Consider the following 23,218-nt stretch of genomic DNA (forward strand, 5'->3'; position numbering starts at 1 on the left):
GTGAATTTCTAAGTAATTTGGTTAAAAAAGAATAACATTGTAAGATCTATCATTCTACTAGAAAAGATGTGAGAAAACAGATTCCACATTAAGAGTCTAAAATGAGTTATTGTCAATAGTTACAAAACATTTTTTTTTAATGCTTTAGTATATGGAAACAGTAAACTACTTCACAGTGTAACTGAAACACCTAAGTTCCATTCAGTAAACACTTATGGATGCCCAAAAAGACATTCAAGGTGAAATACCTAGCTTCAAGGAGCTCACAGCCTTCAGGGAACACATTCACAAATACACTGCGATGGAATTGGTATTATGACCAAAAACTGAGCGGAACACCAGCAAGTAGGAAAAGAAAGTGCTTTATTCTGGCCCAGGCCAAGGTTAGAGAAAGTTTCATGGTGCAAGAGATACCTTGAATTAATTATTAAACAGTGACTCTTCTAATGCCTACTACCAAGGGCTTCCGCTAGAATTCAGTTTAATCCTCAAGCATTCTTGAATTATTTTTATTGAAATAAAGTGAATTTCTTTTTATTAATGAAGCAGCCGAGGCTGGGAGAGATTAGGTGATGTGCCCTAAGTCATGGAGCCAGTAATGCCAGAGTCAGAATCGGAACACAGGTCTGTCCGATTCCAGAACCAGGCGAAGGAAGGAGGAGAGGGCATCCCAGGGAGAGAGCAGAGTTTGCATACAGGCATAGACAACAGAGAAATCTACCCATTGCAGGCTCTTCAGATAATTCCGAACGGCTAACCATGAGATAGGGAATAACAGAAGATAAACCTGCAGAAATGAGCAGGGGCCCCATCATGAAGGGTTTTGTAGGTCATCTGGGGATGAGGGACTTTTCACAGGTGAGGGAGATCCAGTGAACCAAGTTTAAGCAGAGTTGTGACATAGTCATGGTAGGAAGTTCTTCCTGGCATTCTGGAGGGTTTCCATGAATGTAAGTAAGTGGGAGAACAGAGAGACTAAGATACTTGCTTCTAAACTAGATCTGAAGTAAAAGATTTATTTAGTATTTTACTGTATCAGCAATAAGCACATTCTGTTTTGCAGATAACTGGCAATTTGTTGAAGAGCAAACTTCACGTACAAAAACAATACATCCATCCATTGCCAATGGACACGGAATGTATAGTAAATGGTGTAAAAGTTATTTTGCTTGATGCCAATCAGTAAGTATTAAAGTTACCTTCAGACTAGCCTCGTTTTAAAAACTATTTAAAATAAAAACATATTAGTATGTCTATTTAAGAACTTTCTTGTGTTGGAACTAATATGGTTGATATTTTTAAAACTTTGAGTAAGACATGTTTCTCCTTTTGAAAAAAATAATGTACCCAATTACAGAATCAGAGATTAAATGTACTGAGAGATCCTTTAAATATTATCTAATTCATTTTTAATGCAGTTTAAATTACCATCCTTGACATATGAGACTCCATCTTATTTTTTAAAAAAATACTTTAACATGTTGCCGCTTTTTAGAAGAGCTAACCTTTTGCCATTTTCTTTTTTTTTTTTTTTTGCCAATTTCTTTAATATCGCTTATGTAAGTTAACAGCTTGCACTCCATTCAGATAGCAGAGGATTCCCCCCCCCTTTTAAGAAATCCTTCAGGCTTTTGATACTAAAAACTTGGAAGATTTTTTTTTTTCTTCGAAGTGGCTTCCCTTTTTCCCTCATTTTTTCTCTGTAATGTAAAGCACTGTCAGTATCCTGTTACCAAAATGCAACTGTCAACTACACTTCTTCCTACTTTTCGTAGGATTTTAGCTATCACGGATGCTTCGAGAATTAAAATTCAGACTAGGTCTCCGAAAATCCAGACCCATGCTCTGTCTTCAGGTTGCTTTTAACTTTTTGTCTGCTAACTTTGCTGCTGATTTTTTTTTTCTTTTTTCCTTTTTTTTCTAAGAGGGAGTTGGGGGCAGCAGGAGAGGGGGAAAGAGAGAATCCCAAGCAGACTCCCCACTGAGCGCAGAGCCTGATGTAGGGCTTGACTCGGGGCTCGATCTCACCACCTGGAGATCATGACCTGCGCCTAAACCAAGAGTCAGATACTCAACTGAGTGAGCCGCCCAGGCGTCCCTGCTGCTGCTTCCTTTTTTAGTCAATGCTTACAACAGCTCAAGTTCTGATTTTTTTAGTCAACTTTATTAGGTACAGTTTACATAAATAAAATAGACCATTTTAAGTGTTTGCTGAATTTTGACAAAAATACACACTCATGTAATACCCACTACAGAAAAATACAGGAAATTTTCCCACCCCAAAAGGTTTCCTTGGGCTCCTTCCCAGTCAATCTCCAAGCCCGACTCTAGTCCAGGGGACCATTGATCTGTATCCTATCACCATGTATTAGATTTGTCTTTCCTAGGGATTCAGTGAAATGAAATCCCATAGTATCTACTCTTTTGCGTCTGGCTTCTGTCACTCATCGTGTTTTTGAGATTCATCCATGCTGATGTGTATATCAATAGTTCGTGTCTTTTTATTGCTGAGTAGTATCTAGTGTATGGGCACCCTACGATGTCTTCATCTATTCACCTCTTGATGGACAACTGATTTTTGTGTATTGACCTTGTATCCTGAGACCTTGCTAAACTTGCACATTAGTTGTAGTAGGTTTTTTATAGATTTCTGAAAATTTTCCACATGTACTATCATGTCATCTGCAAATATAGACAATTTTGTTTTACTTCTTACTTTCCATTCAGAGTGCTTTTTTCCCCTCTTGTTCATGGTCCTCGCTCAGACCTCCAGTACAGTGTTGAATGGGAGTGGTGAGAGCAGATACTGCCTTGTTCCTGACCCTAAGAGGAACGCTTTCAGTCTTGCTCCCTTTAGCTTGGTGTTAGCAGTGGGTTTTTCATAGATGCCTTTTATCAGGTTGAGGAAAATCCCCTCCATTCCTAGTCTACTGAGAGTTTGTAATCATGAATGGGTGTTGACTTTCGTCAAATGCTTCTTCAGCATCTACTGAGGTGATCATATGATTTTTCTCCTCTATAATGTTAACAGGGTAAATAATAATGATGGACGTTTCGAATGTTAAACCAACCTTGCTTCGCTGAGATAAACTCCACTTAGTCTTCATGGATTATCCTTTAAATATATATATATATATTGCTGGATTTGATATGCTAAATATTTTGTTAAGGACTTCTTTGTCTGTTTTCATAAGGGATATTGGTCTGTAGTTTGTTTTTTTTTTTTTTTTATAATGCTTTTGTCTGGTTTCGATATTAGGGTAATACTGGCCTCACGAACTATTCCCTCCTACTCCATTCTGAAGGATGTTCTATAGTATTGGGACTGTTTCTTCCCTAGGTGTTTGATAGAATTCCCCAGTAAAGTCATTGCAGTCTGCAGTTTTGGGGTGGGGCGGTAAGGGTAAGTTTTTAATTAAAAAGTAATTATTTCCAATGTTTTCCCAGAATTCAAAATGAAAGCGCCATGTGTTTTGGCAGTAATTTCCAAGCTCCAGTGTGTCAGGCATCCCCAAGACCACCCTGAGGCTCAGTGGTTCACTTGAAGGACCCACGGGGCTCGGAAGGGCTATTGTACTCATGGTTACAGTGACAGGATACAGATTAAAATCAGCAAAAGGAAAAGGCAAATGGGGGCACAGTGCAGAAGAAAGCAGGCACAAATTCCCAGGGACGCTCTTCTCCCGAATAGCACAGAAGCACTGGTTCTCCCGGCAGCGATGTTCACCACACATGCCAAGAATATGGCAGGCAGGGAAGCGCATCGGAGCCTTGAGTCCAGCCGGGCTTTTATTGAGGGCCAGGCATGCACACATGCAACACCCATGTGACTTGCCTCAGCTCCTCAGACTCCAGTCCCCTAGAGCAAAACAGATAGTTTATGCTAACGATGTCATCTACGGTGACTATCTGGTCAACCTAGTAACACACAGACCCACACGTCAGGCATACAAAGCACTCTTATTGGGCAGAATATTCCAAGAGTTCAACTCCTCCCTCGAGGACCAGCCAAAGACTAGTCCTAAAGACAGGCCTTAGGTAGGGAAGTGTGGAGTTCGAACAAACTGGCCTGCTGAATTAATCCTTTCCTGCACACCACTTTTTTTTTCTATTACGATGTAAACTTCCTACAACACTGCATTTCCTCTGTAGTGCAGTGCTGTGTCATGTGGTCGCTACCAGAGTGTATTACCTTGCTGACAGTGAAGAAGTCCTCTTCCTTCAGCTGCCTCCCATGTGTTAAGACTATTCCTTAGAAATGTTTGTGTTCAGCTGTCCAGGTGCTGTCATGATCCTGTTTTATCTTCCTAACGGTAAAGTCCTGTTACACACCGGCGACTTCCGAGCAGACCCCACCATGGAACGTTCTCGTCTTGCAGGCCAGAAAGTCCACACGCTTTACTTAGATACAACGTAAGAGAGGCTTTGTTTGTATGCTTCCTTTTCCCACTGACAATATTTGCCCTGCTTATTATGAACAGTTTGCACAGTTGCTTAGGTAAATCAAAATGATGGTTTATTGTCAATTACCATTTTAAGATCATTCATCAGAGAACTACTGTTTGGAAAAACACATCCTTGCTTAAGAACAAATTTGGGATGACATGTCTTAACTACAACTCAATTTTTTCTTTTCTGTGATTTCCTTTGGTTTATGTGAGAATCCTGTTACTGAAACAAGGAAGAAAAATTGGGGGGCAAGCTTTAGGAAAACACCCTTTTAGGTTATCTTTTCGAAGTACCTTTGTAACTCTTAAGTATAATTGTGAAGAAGAAACAGAGGCCAAAATGTGATTCTGTTTCTAAATATTTAAAATTACTTTGTTCCTTTCTTCAAAAGGTAATTTATAAGTGACAGCTTTGAATTTCTAAATGTTATAAACATAATGGTACCAGCCATTTTTTTATTATATATTAAAATACCTCATCAATTTGTTAGAAATGAATTATGTCAACTATTTCAACCTGTTTTAAGAAGTGAATTTGGATGGCATATTTTAGTAAAAGATGGGCTTTCCACATTCAGTTTTCCAACATTATAGCTACTTTTTCCATTCTTTTATATGTACTTTAAATACTAAATAAATTAAGAAAATAACAAGTAAGCCCACCCCCACTTTTTTTGCCTAGTTTTCTCTACATAGAATTCTGAATTTCTTTGTGGGTTTTTCATCAGAGAAAAGACAAGTGTTTTCTCTATTCTTATGGCTGACCAGCAAAAACAGTCTTGAAAATGTGGAAAAATATGTTTCTTTGATGTTTGTACTTTATGACTTCTTTTTTAGTGAAAAAATGCTTAATTTTCATCCCAAATAGAGCTAGGTAGCTAGTAGTCTTAGGGTTAATTTTTCATTGGGTGTTATTGTATTGAGATAGACCCAACTGGGGATCTGTTGTATTGTTGTAATACTATATATATTTCTGTATCTCCTCAGAAGAGCAGATAACCATGTGACTACTTACTGTTTGATTTAAAACTGCTTCATTAAATTCGTGTTTGGTTTCATTATTTTAAGAATTTTTTAAACTAAATCAGAATTCTTTAGTTCAAAGATCATCCCTGTCACTAGTATTTTCTTTGATGGTGTTAGAGTTAAAACGAAAAGATGCCGAGGTCTACAATTCACAGCTAAAATAGCTAGCTAGAACTGTTCTTGAAGAAAAAGAGGCAATTTCGGGTGCCTGGGTGGCTCAGTTGGTTGAGCGACTGCCTTCGGCTCAGGTCATGATCCTGGAGTCCTGGGATCGAGTCCCACATCAGGCTCCCTGCTCAGCAGAGAGTCTGCTTCTCCCTCTGACCCTCCTTCTCTCATGCTCTCTCTATCTCATTCTCTCTCTCAAATAAATAAATAAAATCTTAAAAAAAAAAAAAAGAAAAAGAGGCAATCTCTTTATATGAGGGCAATAAAGGAAATACACTGTACAAGACATATTGGAAACATAGAATTCCATCATAAATTATCCATAGCTTGTCACAAATATTTTAACCATAGGCAGTGGAATAACCGCAGTGGGGTTAATATATTACACTACCACTGTATATAAGTTTGCTAAAGGTTGGCTTCTAAAATAGCATCTACCTTAATGCTATGGCTTTCTTGTTGCTCATTTAATAAGTACCATATTTCCGTATTACAGATACTGCAGCCCAGAATACTCCTTTCCGTCTCAGCAAGAGGTTATCCAGTTTGCCATCAACACTGCCTTTGAGGCAGTAACTCTAAACCCACGTGTTCTTGTTGTCTGTGGCACTTATTCTATTGGAAAAGAGAAAGTCTTCCTAGGTGGGTGGTAGCTGTATCTAATTTACATTAATATATTATAAAGATCAGATTCTCTTTTGCATAAAGCCCTTTCAGTCTGCATGCTTGCACTTGATACTTATTTCCTGAAATGGTGCAGTATTACCTTTGAAGAAAAATTTGATAGAGTTGGATTCATTTAAACTTGGAAAGGCTTAGCTTAATGGAAACACTTGGTAAGTGCGTTTATGGTAGCCTTTACACCTGCAGAATGTTTACAGAGCACATGTCTGCGCTACGCTAGTATTTCAGTGAACTTTGAAAAATGACGAATGCACAGTCGTATTGCTGCCTTCTTTGAGGATAACCATCAATTAATTATTTTAGAGAACAGTTTTGGTTTTTGTACATAAATGATTTTGGATATGTAATTGTAGTTTGTCTAGATGGCATTATACTGTTTCACAAAATACTTTCCATTTCTTCCTAATTGTGGTCACATCATGTCAACCATGAAGATATGAAGTGATAAAGCCAGGGTTTTAACTCCTTCGAATTTGGTTGCTGCTTTTCCTCTACCCCTTTCTGTATATCTTTTGCAGTTTTTAAACACTAGGTCTTTAAAAAGAAATTCTTTGAATTTCTCATAATTTACTCCATACAGTTAACCAACAAAAGTATTTAGCCTTTTTGAAATATAGCAAAAGTGTGAATGTTTTGAATTTCTTTTTTTGTTGTTGTTGGTACATTCTTATTTTAAGTTTTGATTGAGTTGTAACTTTATTATTTTTTTCATAAGCTGTAGTTTTACTATTTTTAACCTTCTCCTTTGCCTGTAGCCATTGCTGATGTTTTAGGTTCAAAAGTGGGCATGTCCCAAGAAAAATATAAAACCTTACAGTGCCTCAACATACCAGAACTTAATTCCTTCATCACCACGGACATGTGCAGTTCACTGGTTCACCTTCTCCCAATGATGCAAATTAACTTTAAGGTAAGCATTCTTGAGATACGTATTTTTAGGATGGACTAGAAAAGGTAATACAACGATTATAAACTGGAATCCTATCTTACCTGCATTTAACACAGAGGAATTCAGTTATAGTGGGGTCATAGTAAACCTTGCCCTAGAAGATCTTTTAAGTGGAATTTAAAATGTTTTTATTTGTTGTGTGTGCAGCTGTATAGAGGAATTCATAGGCCCATCAGAACTAGAGAATTGTCATAAAAGAAACAAAAATAGAAAAGTGTGCAACTATCTGGTCATTCAAATCTTCTGTATTTGAGATTGTCTTCCATTTTTTTCCATTGAGTGGGGAAATGAGCAGAGAACTCAAGGAGTTCTTACTTTTCTTCAGCTCTTTTCTGTATTAATATTAATCCCCAATAACATTGATATATGTTGGAAATTTACTTGTTGTGAGGATTAAGTGAAATAGTGGAAGTGTATCCTAAGAGCAAGTTCTCGTATCAGTTCTGAGGTATAGATTAAGATACAGAGAGGTTGGGGCACTTGGCTGGCTCAGTCGGTAGAGCATGAGACTCTTGATCTCAGGGTTGTGAGTTCAAGCCCCACCTTGGGCATGGAGCCTACTTAAAAACAAATAAACAAGAAAAAGATATATGTATATATGTTAGCCTACTTAAAAACAAATAAACAAGAAAAAGATATATGTTAGAAAAAGATATATGATATATCACTGTGATTTGGGGGACTTCTCTGTCAGATTTATTTGTATACTAACTAAGTTTCATTCCATTTACTAAATTTGGATACCTAGCAATGGAATACATCAGACCTGTGTATTAAAAACAAATCAGAACATAATGCACACCAAAGAATGTATTTTCACTTTTGCTATAATTTCATGAACTAACTTTTATGGAACTTTTTGAAATAGCATAGGATGTCGATCACTGTGTGTGTCTTATAAATAATAATACTTAATCTGTATTAATAAAATGAGTATTTTAGCTCTATCCCTGGAGTTGTAAGGAAATTGTAACTGGTAGAACTCCTTTCTTCATGAGATTAAGGTGAAGTTTTTATGGCCTAGTTTCCTGAGTATGCACTTCATAAAAATTTCAGGGATAATCAAGGCAGAATTTTGTCCTTTTAAACCCATCTTTGGAAACATATTTTAAATTTGGGAGGTATCTAATTTGTGTGGAGGCTAATGAGGTGTTAATTATAAAATGAACATTGATATCTTGAGGGTATAGCATATTTTTAATGGTTTTTATCTTACAGTTTTATTTCCTACTAACTTAGTTTGTTCCATTTGAACAAATGATGTATTTAGGAGGATAATGGGGATGGAAGAGTCAGAGTTTTATAGAAATGAAGGACTAGAACTTTTCATGAAAGAGTTTTTAAAGGTGCCCAATGCTGCAGAGAGGTCATATAAGGAAAGAATGGCAATTTGGCAATTAGAATATCTTTGGTGACCTGCGCAAGAAATGTTTGAGTGAAGTGATATTGGAAGGAGCCAGATGGCAGAAGGCTAAGGAGTGAATGAGAAGGTCTAAATGGCCTAAAAACATGAAAAAAGAGAATCAGCATTGTTGGAGCACCTGGGTGGCTTAGTCGGTTAAGCGTCTGCCTTCGGCTCAGGTCATGATCCCAGGGTTCTGGGACGAGTCCTGCCCGCATCGGGCTCCCTGCTCAGCAGGGAGTCTGCTTCTCCCTCTCCCTCTGCCCTTCCTCCCCTCTTGTGCACTTTCTCAAATAAACAAATAAAATCTTAAAAAAAAAAAAAAAAATAGAAAGAGGGATGCCTGGGTGGCTCAGTCGGTTAAGCGTCTGCCTTCAGCTTAGGTCTTGATCTCACGGTCCTGGGATCGAGCCCCACATCGGTCTCCCTGCTCAGCGGGGAGCCTGCTTCTCCCTCTCCCTCTGCCTGCCGCTCCCCCTGCTTGTGCTCTCTCTCTGTGTCAAATAAATAAATAAAATCCTTAAAAATAAATAAATGGTAGGTATTTAAATTAATAAGAGATCATTGACACAAAGGAGAAATCAGAAGATTGTTATTAATTCACCAGTGAAATATAAATATCTGATAAACACAAACAAATGTTTAGCCTCTAACTGGTAATCAAACATAAAACTAACAAGGATATGTTTGTCTCCTACCAAATTGGCATACTTTTTTAAAGGGTAATATTTCTATGCTGTGATTTAGAGAAATTAGCTCTCTCATCCACTTGGATAGAAGTAGAAGTTAGGGGTAAATCCTTTAACTCAATAATCCCATTTCTAGAAATTTCTACTGAAAATGAGTCCTTTGTGAAAAGGTCAATCTGCAAGGCTTCTAGTTGCTGATGGTATAATAGATGAGAATTAGAAAAAGTTAAGAAAGGGCATATGGTTTCCATAAAAAAAAAAAAAGAAAAGAACTAGAAAGTGGGTTTTATTGACCATCTCCCTGCTAGGCTCTAAGCTTCCAGAAGGTTGAAGGGCTGTGTCTCATATCCACTACTCTGACACCACCGACATGGCCTAATCCTGGAACAGACATGTATTAGATGAGGACTGAGTAGATGGATCCATGGATTTGTCTTTGGTTTCTTCAGAACTTTCTACCAGCATCTTCTACAACACTTTAATAGTTCAGGGTATGGATGATGAAGGAAGAAAAAGAGACCTTTGGAAATCTAAGATGATACCATGTGCAGTTTAGATTTTTTTTTATTATTTTAAATAAAACTAGAACTTTATTATAAATTTACACTAAGCCCTTGACACTGTGGGTTTTGCTTAAAGACCAAAAAAAGTTAAAGACTTTTGGTATCTCTTGTGCCATTACTGTCTTTATTTGGACTTTTCTTATCTTTCAAAGATTGAACTTTGGTCGTTGATTTTCAGATTTCATCAAATGTCATCACTTTTGATGACTTTAGTTTGGAAAGTTCTACTCAAGATTTATTAGGGAAGCATAGTACTCCCAATTGTAGCAGCATGAAAAATTTTGCCGGTATTCTAGTTCATGTTTAAAGAGTGAAAAGGAATAAGACCCTGAGAAGAGTGCTAGTGTGCATCTTTGAAATGTATGTGCATGTTGAGTATAATACCATTCATAGAACTATTCACATCTTTCTATCCACCTGTCAGTCTTCTGTTGTACGTATGCATGTGGATATGTTTGGGCTGCTGTTTACCAGTGTTAATATTGGTATCTCTAACATCCTAACAGTATATTCAATATCCTAATAGTAGTAGGATTTGGAGAGTCCTTCCTTCCTTCCTCCCTTCCTTCCTTCCTTCCTTCCTTCCTTCCTTCCTTCCTTCCTTCCTTCCTCCCTCCCTCCCTTCTTTCTTTCTTTATTTCCTTTTCCTTTTCTGATAGCTATCTGAATTGTAATCTTTCAATTCATAATTTTTATGTTTAAAGTTGCCTCACCTTACTTTTTTTCAGACTGGACTTAAGCTTGTTTAACTTTAGATAAGAGGAAAAATTGTTTTTTTCCGTGATTTTATTTTTTCTGGAAGTACGACTCTAGGTTATTGCAACTTAATGTTTACCAACTGCATATTCCCTGACACTATATCAATGTGATCATTCTGTTTTATTCCACATAACCCACCTTCACTGACTGTTAAATAAATATCCTATTTTTACTGAACAGGCTTTACAGAGTCATTTGAAGAAGTGTGGTGGAAAATATGATCAGATTTTGGCTTTTCGACCTACAGGATGGACGCATTCTAACAAGTTGACGACTATAGCAGACATTATTCCCCAGACCAAAGGAAACATTTCAATATATGGTATAATTATGAAATTTTTTCACTTTTAATGTTTGTTATGACATTTTTTAGAAAGAGCTTTTGTAAAAATAAGATCCAAGAAAAACAGGCACCAAAGAATCTTTAAAAATCGAGTTTCTAATTGCTCTACATACTCTAAAGCTGTATCTTTAGTACGTCCTAAACTGATAGAAAGGAGCGTGACAGGAGGAAAAAGACATTGGCTAGTACAGATGGTTTCGTTTGCGTGCTCGGTGCTGTGTGAAGGAACCCATAGAGGAGGGGCGGGCAGTGCACTTGGGTCTGGAAGCTCAAGTGCCATGGTCAGACTGCCAGTGGGAAGAAAGACCGGATTAGATGCCCTGACGCAAGAGGTACAGACTTGACTCCTTTTTCTCATTTCTCGGAGGAGGTTTACCTTTGTCCTCAGAAATTGCTTACTGTAATCGTGGCTGATGGAAACGTTTTTTATTATGTCCCTAGACTAGTGACTTAATTTCAGCCCCTAAAGATCCCCGTTAAAACAGGACCCCTTCTCCCTTTCTCTGTGGCACTTGATCTTTAGGAAAGATAAAGGGATTTTTAAGATTTTATTTTTATTATTTTTATGCTTATTTTTTTATGTGTGCAAAGCTCAGGGACTGGAATCTGCTTACTTGCTCTGGAAACCAAGAGTCTCTTGCTTGTCACTCTTCACATTTTACTCATATTTTTTCCAGGATATTCCTGAAATCCATAGCTGAGTGAAGTGCCTAAAGAGAAAAACCTATTTTAAAAAGAAAGCCTAATTAAAAATAAGAATCTATAGAAATACATATGAAGTGTCTACATAGAAAAGCAGTAGAATTATTTAATGTTCAAAGTTTCAGTATGGTTTTAATGTTTTAATCTTTATTCTCCATAAAAGTTATTAACAAATTTTTTTTATCAGAAATAAAGTACCAAGGAGTTTTTGACAGCAATACTCTGGATTGCTTTCCTTTTTTATTTTATTTTGGGCTTGTGCATTTTTTAAAATAATTGGATTTTTTTTGTCTGCAATATCTTTTCTTTTGTGTTGCAGGAATCCCTTATAGTGAACACAGCAGCTACCTAGAAATGAAACGGTTTGTTCAGTGGCTGAAGCCCCAGAAAATCATACCTACCGTGAATGTTGGCACCTTGAAATCTAAGAGGACAATGGAGAAATATTTTAAAGAGTGGAAATTGGAAGCTGGATATTGATGTTACCTGAAAGGACTCAGAACTAGTTAAGTAACTTAGGTATAGCTCATTACTAGTTAAATCTTTAGTGATATGAAATATGCTGTATGGGGAAAACCTTGTGAAGGCTGCTCGGATAGCTTGTTTTCTCATTTATGTTTGAATAGCATGTTCATGGTGCCAGGCATCTCTCAGCATCATCAGTAATGATGGAGACTGGTCCCCCAAGCGCCCTTGATTCTTGCTCCTCCCTCAGGAGCAGGTATACTCTGCATCTGGCCACAGGAGAGGCAGAAAAGGCAGCCTTAGGGACCAAAGGATTCATGATAATAGATAAATGACATTGAAAGCATTATATATAAGTAATTATGTATCTTTAAAATTATTTAATATGGAGCATATTTTTATGAAATAACTTTTATATGATACTTAAATAAAAAATTAATCTTAAATTTGCCATAGTGTCTTTTGGTTTTTAGGATTTATAACTGTGATGTTCATGCAGTTTTAAAAAATTTCAATTAAAATAATTCAACACTTGACACTAAGGAAGAGGATTCAAAGAGCCTAGGTAATCACCCAATAAAGGATGGCGAAAAGTTTGCACGAATAGATGTTTCTCTGAACTGTTTACTCAAGACATCAGATAAGTGGAAATTCAGATTGCAACATTGTTTTTTTTTTAAGTGAGATTATATAATTTATTTATGAATCTTGATGTCTCCAACACAAAGTAACTGATCCAAAATGAAAATTTGGGAAGGCCAATGCATATTAAAATGTTTTTATGGGATTTAAATAAGAGAACAAGTATAATGCACGTATGCATGTGTGTATATGTACATTCTTGCATTACCTCTAGCAATGAAATTATGTGGGGAATTTCTTAATAAATGTTTTCATGGAAAATTATTTCCAGGAATGATTTTAGTAAGGATAGTATTCTCCATGAACTTTATTTTCACAAGCTTGAATTTTACATTGCTGTGGAGGTAGGAGTTACAGGGATCACATTTAAGGGAGGAAGAGCTTTTAGGGGCACAGTGGTAATAAATCCAGTTTAACTGTACTCTCAGTTGACTTCAATTACACATTTAAAATTTTTTAGCTTGTTTGGGCTTTTGATGTTTTGAACTTTCCATAACTTGTAAGTTGTTACAAGTTACAATTAGAAAAAGTTTGTGTAGTCCACAAAAACAGGCATTTTGGGGAGATGGTCAAGTCATTTATGGTCATTTTAGTTTATTATTTGAGTAATGGTCTTTTCTTAGAGTTATCCTTTTTCATTGGTAAAAAGATTTTTCATGATTTTGGAGGTTTGACTTTGAAAATCCAAGCATGTTATTTAAGGGCAGCCTTAGCCTTTGTATTATCCAATGCAGAAAACCTCTTTCTACACAAACAGCGCTATTTACAGCAGCTCGGAATGGTGTCGTTTGCTGCCGTTGCTGCAGAATACGCAGAAACTCATTTAGGGACCACCCCAAAGAGTTTTAAATATAAGTCACAATCACAGCCAAACTTTCCGAGGCTCAGGCGAGAACTATATATGAAATTCTTAGTTCCAACACCTCACGCATCGGTAGATAAAAAATTTCAATTTTAAAGTGAAATGAAAGAAGAAGAAATCTACCATCAACCCCAAATAAATGGATGACAGCTCTTGAACATCTTAAACACGTGTAGGGAAGAAATAGAATTAAGCCAGCCCAGAGGAAAATGTTTTACTCTATCTGTATTTGGAACTTTTCAGAAAGCTGCTTCCCAACCTTACCTGACACTGTACATTGAATTCCCAGAAGCAGTGACACTTGGTGGGCTGATTCCAAGTTGTCATGACTTCAGTGTCACGGGAAAATCTTTTCTACTTGATGTCACTGCCCTTTTAATTCTAAATCACTTATCCCTGATTCTGTATTAATTAATGTACCTAAATATGAAACGGGTTTTCAGAACAACAAATTTAAGTTCACAGTGTGTTCAGTTACTGCGTTATAGTCCTAGAAACCAAATGAATTCAGAATTTCCTTATTTGGTCCTATATAACCATCAATAACTAGACTAAGGAACTAAGAAGGGAATCATCTTCAAGTACTAATCCTCGAAATAATCTCTCTTGGCTTGTATTGGCTTGTAACCTTCCTGGTGGTTTTATTACTGTTCATTCAGTTCACTTGATATTGATCTTAGAAAAATTCCAATAAAGAATTATTTGAGGGGCGCCTGGGTGGCGCAGTTGGTTGAACGTCCGGCTCTTGGTTTCGGCTCAGGTCGTGATCTCAGGGTCCTAAGATCAAGCTGCACACTGGGTGGGGAGTCTGCTTGAGATTCTTTCTCCCTCTCCCTCTCCCCCTCCACCTCCCCCCCACCCCCACCGACCCTGCGCTCCCATTCTCTCAAATGGGTAAATCTTTAAAAAAAAAAAAAAAAGTTATTTGAAGCCAGCAAAACCATAAGTTAATAGTTATAGATAATAGAACAGTTTAGGTATAAGAATTACTTCTAATCTGAATAGTTGGAAACTTTTAACTTGGCAGGCATTTTACTATGCTAATTATATTGCCTCTGCCTTAGTATCTACCCCTTCCTCCAAAAAGTAGACCTACTCTTTGCATAGGTCTCATTCCCCCCATGATTTCACAGTTCCATTTTTGGTAAGCCAGAAATAATTTGTAAAACATTTGTTATAGAGTGTACCAAGTCTACAAAACTGAGTATAACACAAAATGATTATTTTCTTAAATATTCGTAGCCGGGCCAGAACTAGGGTGAGGCAGGAGAGGTTAGGGTGTGTGATTTAAAGGGGGTACTGGTTCTCAGGGCTGACCCTGCATTTGCATGACCTGGAGAGGGAGAGCCTCCCTACATTTTACACTAGGAAACTCTCTTGCCTTACCCTATTCCCAAGCCCAGCTTCATAGCATCTGATTACGTGTTGCTGTCTTGATGAATCCAAAGTGGGTTTCTAAATAAAATACTGTTATAACTTTGTTTTTTAATATACATTGAAACATAAATATTATAATCTAAATGGAACAGTGTCCATTTTAAAGAACTTCCAGATTAATCAGCATAGAGCTAATTAGTCCTCGTTTTTCTAGGGCACCAAAACCCAGATTTCTCTGAGACTTGTTCTCCAGGATATGTAAACACCTTCGGGGCAGGGCTTATCATATTCATTTTATGATCTAGCACCTTTTTCAGTGTTGGGTCCAGAGACATTTCTAATAAACGGTAAGTGCTTAAATGAATCTTGAATAGACAGTGAAAAATCCATCCACATTCTAAGAATTTGACTTCCAAAATTCTTTCACGTGTTTTCCTCAGGTAAAAATAGTTTCACTCCAGAAGAACCACTGAAAATAAAAATATTGAAACTACTCAGTTGATTGTTTTTGGTACATTAGAACTTATCTGTTGCTTAGGTCCAATTCAGTGCAGGAACAATTTAGAGAATAAACTTTTCTTTGTCAAGATGTATCACTTGAGTTTGTCACTAAAATCAGTCACTGAGCATTTAAATCCTCCTTCCAAGAACTTTTATCAATCAATATTATTTGTTGATTAACTGTTATGTGCTCCACACTATTTTTGGTGTTGTATGGAAATTAAGACCTATTTAATCTAGGGGCACCCCAGTGGCTCAGTCAGTTAAGCGTCTGCCTTCAGCTCACGTCATGATCCTGGGGTCCTGGCATTGAGCCCCGAGTTGTGCTCCCTCGGCAGGGACTCTGCTTCTCCCTCTCCCCTGGCCCCGCCCCCCTGCTCATGCTCTCTCTCACTCTCTCTCAAATAAATAAATAAAATCTTAAAAAAATTCAACCTAGCAAGCATATATTGAGTGATTATTCTGTGTAGGGGGACGGGGTTATAAACCTGCTCCGCTAGGGGACTTAATGCATGAATAAAATAGTCTCAAACATCAAAGAACATTAGGAAGAAAGACATGCCCCTAAGCACTGTAAAAGGCAAGCTGTGAAAAGTGGTGTAACACCAACGTGCATGGGAGCACTTAAAAAGGAAAAATAAATTCTCATAAGGAAGAGACCATAGAGAAGATGACTTTTTACATGGTCCTTAAAAGATTGACAGACTTCTCATAGACTGGAGAGCCGTCCAAGAGACCACGAAGTCCTCCTGGAGGGGTGAAAAGTAGAGCGTGTGTCGGGGGGAGGACTTGGAGCATTGGTGTGTTGGTGGTGGTGTGTGAAGCTCAGGCTGAAAAGGTAGGTGAGGGAAGATGGCAAAGAGCTGTGAGAGCCATACTAAGCTGTTTGGAAGTTATTCTGAAGGAAATCAAGAGTTCTTGAAGATTCAGGGGCAGTCAACACAAATTTATGTGTTGGAAATGAAAAAGTGAGTTAAATATCGATACACACACCATGTATCGAATAGTATGTAAGTATATGAATTAGAGCTTAACAGGAGAACTAGGCCAAGCCTTGAACCTTGACAAACACATTGTAATTATGGGGTCTCCGTAAGGTGTTGGTGTTTAAGACAAGGTCCTTGCCTTGGAGAAGCTTAGAATTTCCATAGGGGACTGAGTAAAACTAGTATCTGTAAAATACTTAAGAGAGAGATTTGTGCAGTTTTGTATCTTGAGAAAGGAGAGATTGGGGTCGGTTGGAGTTGTAGGAGCTACTTGGTGAAAGAGGATACATGAGAAACTAATTTAGCAACACAAAACACAGTATGTAAATAATTCATGAGTGATCAATCGAACTCTTTAAAAAGCTCATTTAATTTAAATGAAACTTGATTATATGAGTGCTGCTCTTATGTTTGGGACTGCATTCTATGGCTTAACTCCCTAGAGAGCTATTGTAGATTACACACGGATTTAAAAACACCCAGGAACACTGTTTGGTTCGTCCTAAGTATGAGAGACGTCTTCTTCAACGAGAAAGAGTTTCGTAAAGTCAAATTACATTATCCGTATAAGCCCCTCTGTTATTTCAAAATGGAAAGCAAGAGCTTCAGATCATAAAATGGCATCAAAGCTTTGCTTTAGTACACTATCAGATGTTATTAAACTTTTTCTTTCAGTGGGTTTTTTTTGTGTGTGTTTTTTTGTTTGTTTTTTAAGTTTGTTTGAAAGAACGGTTAGGGACTTCCTGTCTTTTATCCATGGAAAGAGTGCTCAACTCTGTTACGTTTTGGGGTTTTTTAATAGGTTTATTGAGAGATAGTCACATACCAAATAATCCACTCATTTAAAGTGTGCAATTCAGTGGTTTTTAGTATATTTACAGAGTTGTGCAACCATCACCACAACCAATTTTAGATTATTTTTATCACCCAAAAAAGAAACCCCATATCTGTTAGCAGTCACTCCCCAGTCCTCCCCTCCCTGCCCATCACTCCACCCCCCTCCTCCATCCTAGGCAGCAACTAATATTTTCGGCTCTATAGATTTACCTATTCTGGACATTTCACATAAAAGGAATAGGATATGTATTCTTTTGTGATTAGCTGTTTTGACTTAACATAATGTTTTTAAGTTTCATCCATGTTGTAGCATGTATCAATACTTTATTCCTTTTTATGGCCAAAATAGTCCATTGTTAGAAAATACCACATTTTGTTCATCCATTCATCTGTTGGTGGACATCATGTGGGTTATTTCCACTTTTCGGCTATTATGAATTATGCTGCTATTAACATTTTGTACAGGTTCGTGTGTGGACATATACTTCCACTTCTCTTGGGTATATACCTAGAGATGGAATTGCTGGGTCAGTCATACGGTCACTGTGTTTAAACTTTTTGAGGAACTGCCAAATTGTTTTCCAGAGTGCTGCATCACTTTACATTCCCATTAGCAATGCAGGAGGCTTCGAGCCTCTCCACATCCTCTCCAACAAGTGTTATTGTCTGTCTTTTTTATTACGGCCATTTTGGTGAGTGCGACGTGGTATCTCATTGTGGTTTTTATTTGCATTTCCCTACTGACGACTTATATTGAGCATCTTTTCACTATTTTGAAAGAAGACACGATACGGAAAGCTCAGTTCAATGAAAGTTCTAAAATGTATTATTTTTTTTTTCAAAAATGTATTATTAAGCCTAAGCAAAATAATCAGTTTTATAGACTTTGGCTTTGATTTGCTAGAAAATGATGGTGTTTAAAAATTACATGCCTGTGATTTTGGTTCAATGAGAATTTTAAGGACAAATTTAAAATGTGTAGCAGCATTCCAGGAATCATGAAGTGGTTATATGCAGTGCAGGTAAGACAGACTTACTGCCTCAGCTTACAGAAAGGAAGCAAAAACGATCATAATTATAAGTTAGGAGGATTTAAGATAGGAGGGTTTTAAATATCAGGGTGGATAACACTAGCTGACCTTGAATAAACAAAGCCATTTATAAAAATGGCCCACAATGTTGATGTGATATATAACCGTACATCTTCACCCAGATTTTAAATTTTAAAATTACAGCATGCTATTTAAGATCTTCTCTGAAAGCTAGATAATGAAATAAATAACTTATCTGGGTCCCGTTTAGCCCCAAATCCCATAATTATATAATTCCTGGCTAACATCAAGTTTTCCTTTAAGTACATAATAAAAGCATACTGTTTTAAACAACTCAGCTATTCATATGTCATGAGAATAATCAGCCAAGAAACTTATCTTTTTTGTTTCAAAGCTGTTGACTTTTATGTAAGAACTCTATACTTCTTCCAGGTTGTGCTCTAGAAATTTATTCATCTGTATTAAAATTTTTAACAAGTTTCTGACAAAGAACAGGTGACATAATTTGGGAGTCATTAGAAGTTCAGCATAAAGTTCTTTTTGTCACCATTCAAAATCCCCGGACAAGAGGAAACAGATGGGTTTGATTACATTAGCTTTGCAGTGCCAAGTAAACAGTCTAAGAAAACGTTAACTATCCTTTTGTTTGCATGTCTGCATCTAGGCTAGGAATGGTGCTTGATGTTAACCATGCTAGCTTGTCAGCTGCTAAATATTTAACGATAGAAGCTGGAAATTTTAAAAATACACAATATTAAAAAGTGTATTTGAATTCTCATTGGATGACTTCATTTATTTATGAAGTCATCATAAAATGGATGCTAATTAAGGGTGAGACGCTGACCACGCTGAGTAGAGGAAGGGGTTCGGATTCCTTAGGGAAGTCCTCAGGGGCCAGGTAGCTTTTCAAAGTGGGCTTTTAAACATGAGTAAAATTGGGATTCTCAGAGGGAAGATAAAGCTAAGAGCAGCATTTACATCTCAAAAAAAAAAAAATCAAACATAGTTATGATCCTTCCTCTCAAGTAAGAGGTGGAGAGCATCCACACATCCAAGAAATAGGTAAGTGTCCACCAAAGTCGTTCAGGCAATAAGCCGAGCAGTTCAAAAACAACAAGACAGAGATGCCTGCCTTTCCAGGGTTAGAGAAATACACAGAGCAAACGATAAATTATAATACATTATAGTGGAAATGGGATGGTGTGGACAGAGGCAGTGTCCAAGCTGGGGGTCAAAGGACAAAGGAGTGTAGCCGATGAAAGCCAAGCCAGCTCATCATCCCCTTCTGGCATTCAGTCACATTCAAAGGAACAACTTGACAAAGACAAATCGGAAGCCTTTTGAATCTTTCCTGCGGTGTCACAAAAATGTCAGAAGGGGAGTCTCATTTTCAATGTATTTTACCAAGTTAAAAGTTATTGCAAAGGAGAGAGCTCTTAAGTTAAAATGTTAATGGAATTTCAATTAAATTGGTGGCTAGATCATGCTTATTTTTTTCTTCTCTCTCTATCCCAAGATTCCTTCACAGGGTAGTGAAGATATTAAAAAGGAACCGATTCACAAGAATAATCTCCTGGGTGGATGAGAGATTCCAACAAGAAATGTCCGGAAGACAGAAAAAAGTAAACTGGACCGAATAGACGTTAGATAGTCTGATAGAGGATCTGGAATGAATTGAAGCTGTGTATTTGTGTGCATTGTGTATGTATAATGATATAAGTGAAAAACCAATGATGTTGTTAACTTGAGGAAAACTAAAAGCTGTACAAGAAAGGAAATGGAACCTTAGTATACTGCGTGGTTCTGCAATGAACAATATTTACATACTCATGATGATGTAAATAGTGATGAGTGATTCAATCAAAATCAATGTTAGGATGCTATTAAGGAATGGGGAAAGGGGAAGGTGTGAGAGAGAATGTCTACATCAGTTCCCTGCTGAAAACTCTCCCATTGCTTCCGGTAGAATAAAAGTGAAATTCCTTGCTGTGGTTTTGAAATCCCCACATCATCCAGCCCCTGTCTGCCTCCCTGATCTCATATCCTCCAGCTCTCCCTTTTGCAACCACCAGGGTGTGGCACTGGCTTCTTTCTCTTCTTTAAACAAGTCAGGGTCTTTTTCTCCTCAAGGCCTTTGTCCTTGATCTTTTCTCTGTGTGAAGTGTTCTTTTGGCAGAGAATAAGTCAGTCCCTGATACCCATTCTCCTCTTCTTCCATAGTAACAGAACTTTGGCTCAGCTCACGGCTGCCCAGAATAGAAACCACATTTCAAGTTTCTCTTGCAGCTAGGTATGTCTATGTGACTACATTCTAGCCAAAAGTATATAGGCAGAAGAGGTGGGAAATTGCTGAATTGTGCCCTGATAGAGAGGGTATGTGCCCTTCTCCTTCCCCCATCTTACTATTTGGAACATAAATGTGGTGCAGCCATCTTGGACCATACAGATGTAGAGCAAGAAACTAGAAGGAGCCTGGACCCCTGGAAGGCCTACCCTCAGGCTGTTAATTAAGGCAAAAAAAAACAGATTTCACTCATTTAAATCATTGTTACAGGGTCTGTGACATGGACCCAACCCATATCCTAATTAATACAGCTCTTGCTGTAGATCTTCACAATGCAACTCAACTCAGATGCCATCTCAGAGGAAGGTTTCTTGACCACCCTAACTGAAGTCAGTCTTTTTAATCTCCATTACCATGTTTTATTTTCTTTATAACACGTAACAGTATACTAAATTGTTTTATTTAGTTATTTGCTTTGTAATTGCCTTTCTCCTAGAATATAAGTTTCATGAATGTAACGATCTTGTTTGTGTTGCTCATTGCCTGGAATGGTGCCTGGCACTGTGAAGAAAATATATTTGTTGAATGACTGACTACATCACACTGCAAGCTGATAGGTGAAACAGATGAATCAATTAAAAAAAAAAAGTGTCAGGGCGCCTGGGTGACAGAGTAGGTTAACCGTCTGACTCTTGGTTTCGGCTCAGGTTGTGATCTTGGGGTCGTGCGACTGAGCCCTGTGTCAGGCCCTACGCTCAGTGCAAATTCTGCTCCAGATTCTTTCTTCTTCTCCCTCTGCCTCTCCCCCCACTCATGGTCTCTTTCTCTAAAATAAATAAATAAATCATTTTTTTTTTTTTTTAAAGAGTGTCAGGGCGCCTGGGTGGCTCAGTTGTTAAGCGTCTGCCTTCGGCTCAGGTCATGATCCCGGGGTCCTGGGATCGAGCCCCGCATCGGGCTCCCTGCTCCGCGGGAGGTCTGCTTCTCCCTCTCCCACTCCCCCTGCTTGTGTTCCCTCTCTCGCTGTCTCTCTCTCTCTGTCTCTCTCTCTCTGTCAAATAAATAAAATCTTTAAAAAAAATTAAAAAAGAGTGTCATACCCATATTATTTGGAAATACAGAGGTAAATTTGGAGAAACAGCAGCTAAAATATTCTTAATGGCTGCTTCTGGAAACCAGGACTGAAATGGGGACAGGTGGCACAGGGTGCTGTTGCTTTTTATTATAAATGCTTTAATACAATTTGATTTTTTTTAATTGTGCATATATCAGTTTGGAAAAGGTCAAATTTAAAAATAAATCGATAAAACACTGTGGAGACATCAAATGATGTGGTAGAAGAATGTCTAATGACATGGAAAGACATCCACGACATGAAAATAAAACGAGTAGGTTACATAACATACCAGTATGTAGAGCAGGATCCAGTTTTGTATATGTGTTGAGCACATATGCATAAAAAATACCATGTTATAGTCAATGTATATGGCAAATTCCGAACTTTAGATGGAAGTGGATACTCAATTTTTTATTAATAGAATCAGATTTTCCTGATTAACAATGTTGAATGAATATTTAAAGACTTCAGGTTTGAAGGGATACCATGTTCCTACAGGCCTTGGCCAAGCCCTTGCTTTTAGCCATCTAATGATGGCTAATTATTCTAAGAGCAGTGAGGAGCCACTGAAGTGTATAAGCAGAGCTAGTGTGAAAAAATTGGTCGTGGGCAGATTTCTCTCCCCTGTATTGTGGAAATGGTTTGGAAAGGCAAGCCTTGACTCACAGAAATGTGTTAGGAAGCAGTTGAGGCAATCAGGGCAAAAATCGAGGGATACCTAACCTTATCATGGGAGAGTAGCAGTCCGGTAGAGAGAAGGGGGCTGTCTCAAGAACAATAGGATGGTGTTAGCAGGATAGGCGGTGAGAATGAGAAATGACTGAGGCTGTAAACTCCCCGAGGGCAAGGACCATTCTGACCTCATCTACTACTCCATCCTGGGCCCACCTAGCACAGTCTCTGGTACCTACTGACATCAGTAAATATTTGTGATCTAAAGAAGAGGAAAGAATCAAAGATGAGGCTCACAAGTCTGACGAGGTTACCTGGGTGAGGGAAGGGGTGTTCGCTGAGCAGGAACACGAGGGCCAGTGTGGGTAGAAGGACACCAGGGAGGAGCTTGGACTTGTAGCGTTATAATTCTTGGTGCTCATTCATGTGAAGGCAGCCAGTGAACAGCTTGGCCTCCAGGGCTGTAAGATCTTGGCTCCAGATAGTTTTGAGAGTCACCAGCATAAAGATGGTACCTTGAGTCAGAGAAGGGAATAATACTTCATTAGAAGAGTATATCGGGTGAGAGAAGATAGGACAGACCCTCTGAGCAGCTCCCAAATTAAAGGACAGCTGGCCAAGGAGGGGAATCAAAAGGAGCGACCTGAGAGGTAGGAGGGGAAATCGGGTGTCACAAAAGAAGGGGAGAGC

At 37.9% G+C, this 23,218-nt stretch overlaps 1 protein-coding gene across 5 annotated transcripts in view; it reads left to right on the top strand.

Moving 5' to 3' along the window:
* DCLRE1A (DNA cross-link repair 1A) overlaps nucleotides 1–21,760 on the top strand; it is a 28,968-nt gene extending 7,208 nt beyond the window's left edge. For 3 of the 5 annotated variants that reach the window (XM_081823473.1, XM_081823472.1, XM_081823474.1), the window contains 6 exons: nucleotides 1,064–1,182; nucleotides 4,273–4,413; nucleotides 6,139–6,284; nucleotides 7,082–7,236; nucleotides 10,869–11,010; nucleotides 12,053–12,644. In XM_081823473.1, the coding sequence (XP_081679599.1) occupies nucleotides 1,064–1,182; nucleotides 4,273–4,413; nucleotides 6,139–6,284; nucleotides 7,082–7,236; nucleotides 10,869–11,010; nucleotides 12,053–12,213 (864 nt within the window). In that variant the 3' untranslated portion in view covers nucleotides 12,214–12,644. Of the gene's footprint in view, nucleotides 1–1,063; nucleotides 1,183–4,272; nucleotides 4,414–6,138; nucleotides 6,285–7,081; nucleotides 7,237–10,868; nucleotides 11,011–12,052; nucleotides 12,645–19,971 lie in introns of those variants that run through there. The other 2 variants (XM_081823475.1, XM_081823476.1) reach the window with 2 other exon arrangements.
* The last annotated feature ends 1,458 nt before the right edge of the window (nucleotides 21,761–23,218 follow it).

This window comes from Leptonychotes weddellii, chromosome 6 (assembly GCF_054177405.1).
Source record: "Leptonychotes weddellii isolate Sample4059 chromosome 6, ASM5417740v2, whole genome shotgun sequence".
In the NCBI taxonomy this organism is placed as follows: Eukaryota; Metazoa; Chordata; class Mammalia; order Carnivora; family Phocidae; genus Leptonychotes; species Leptonychotes weddellii.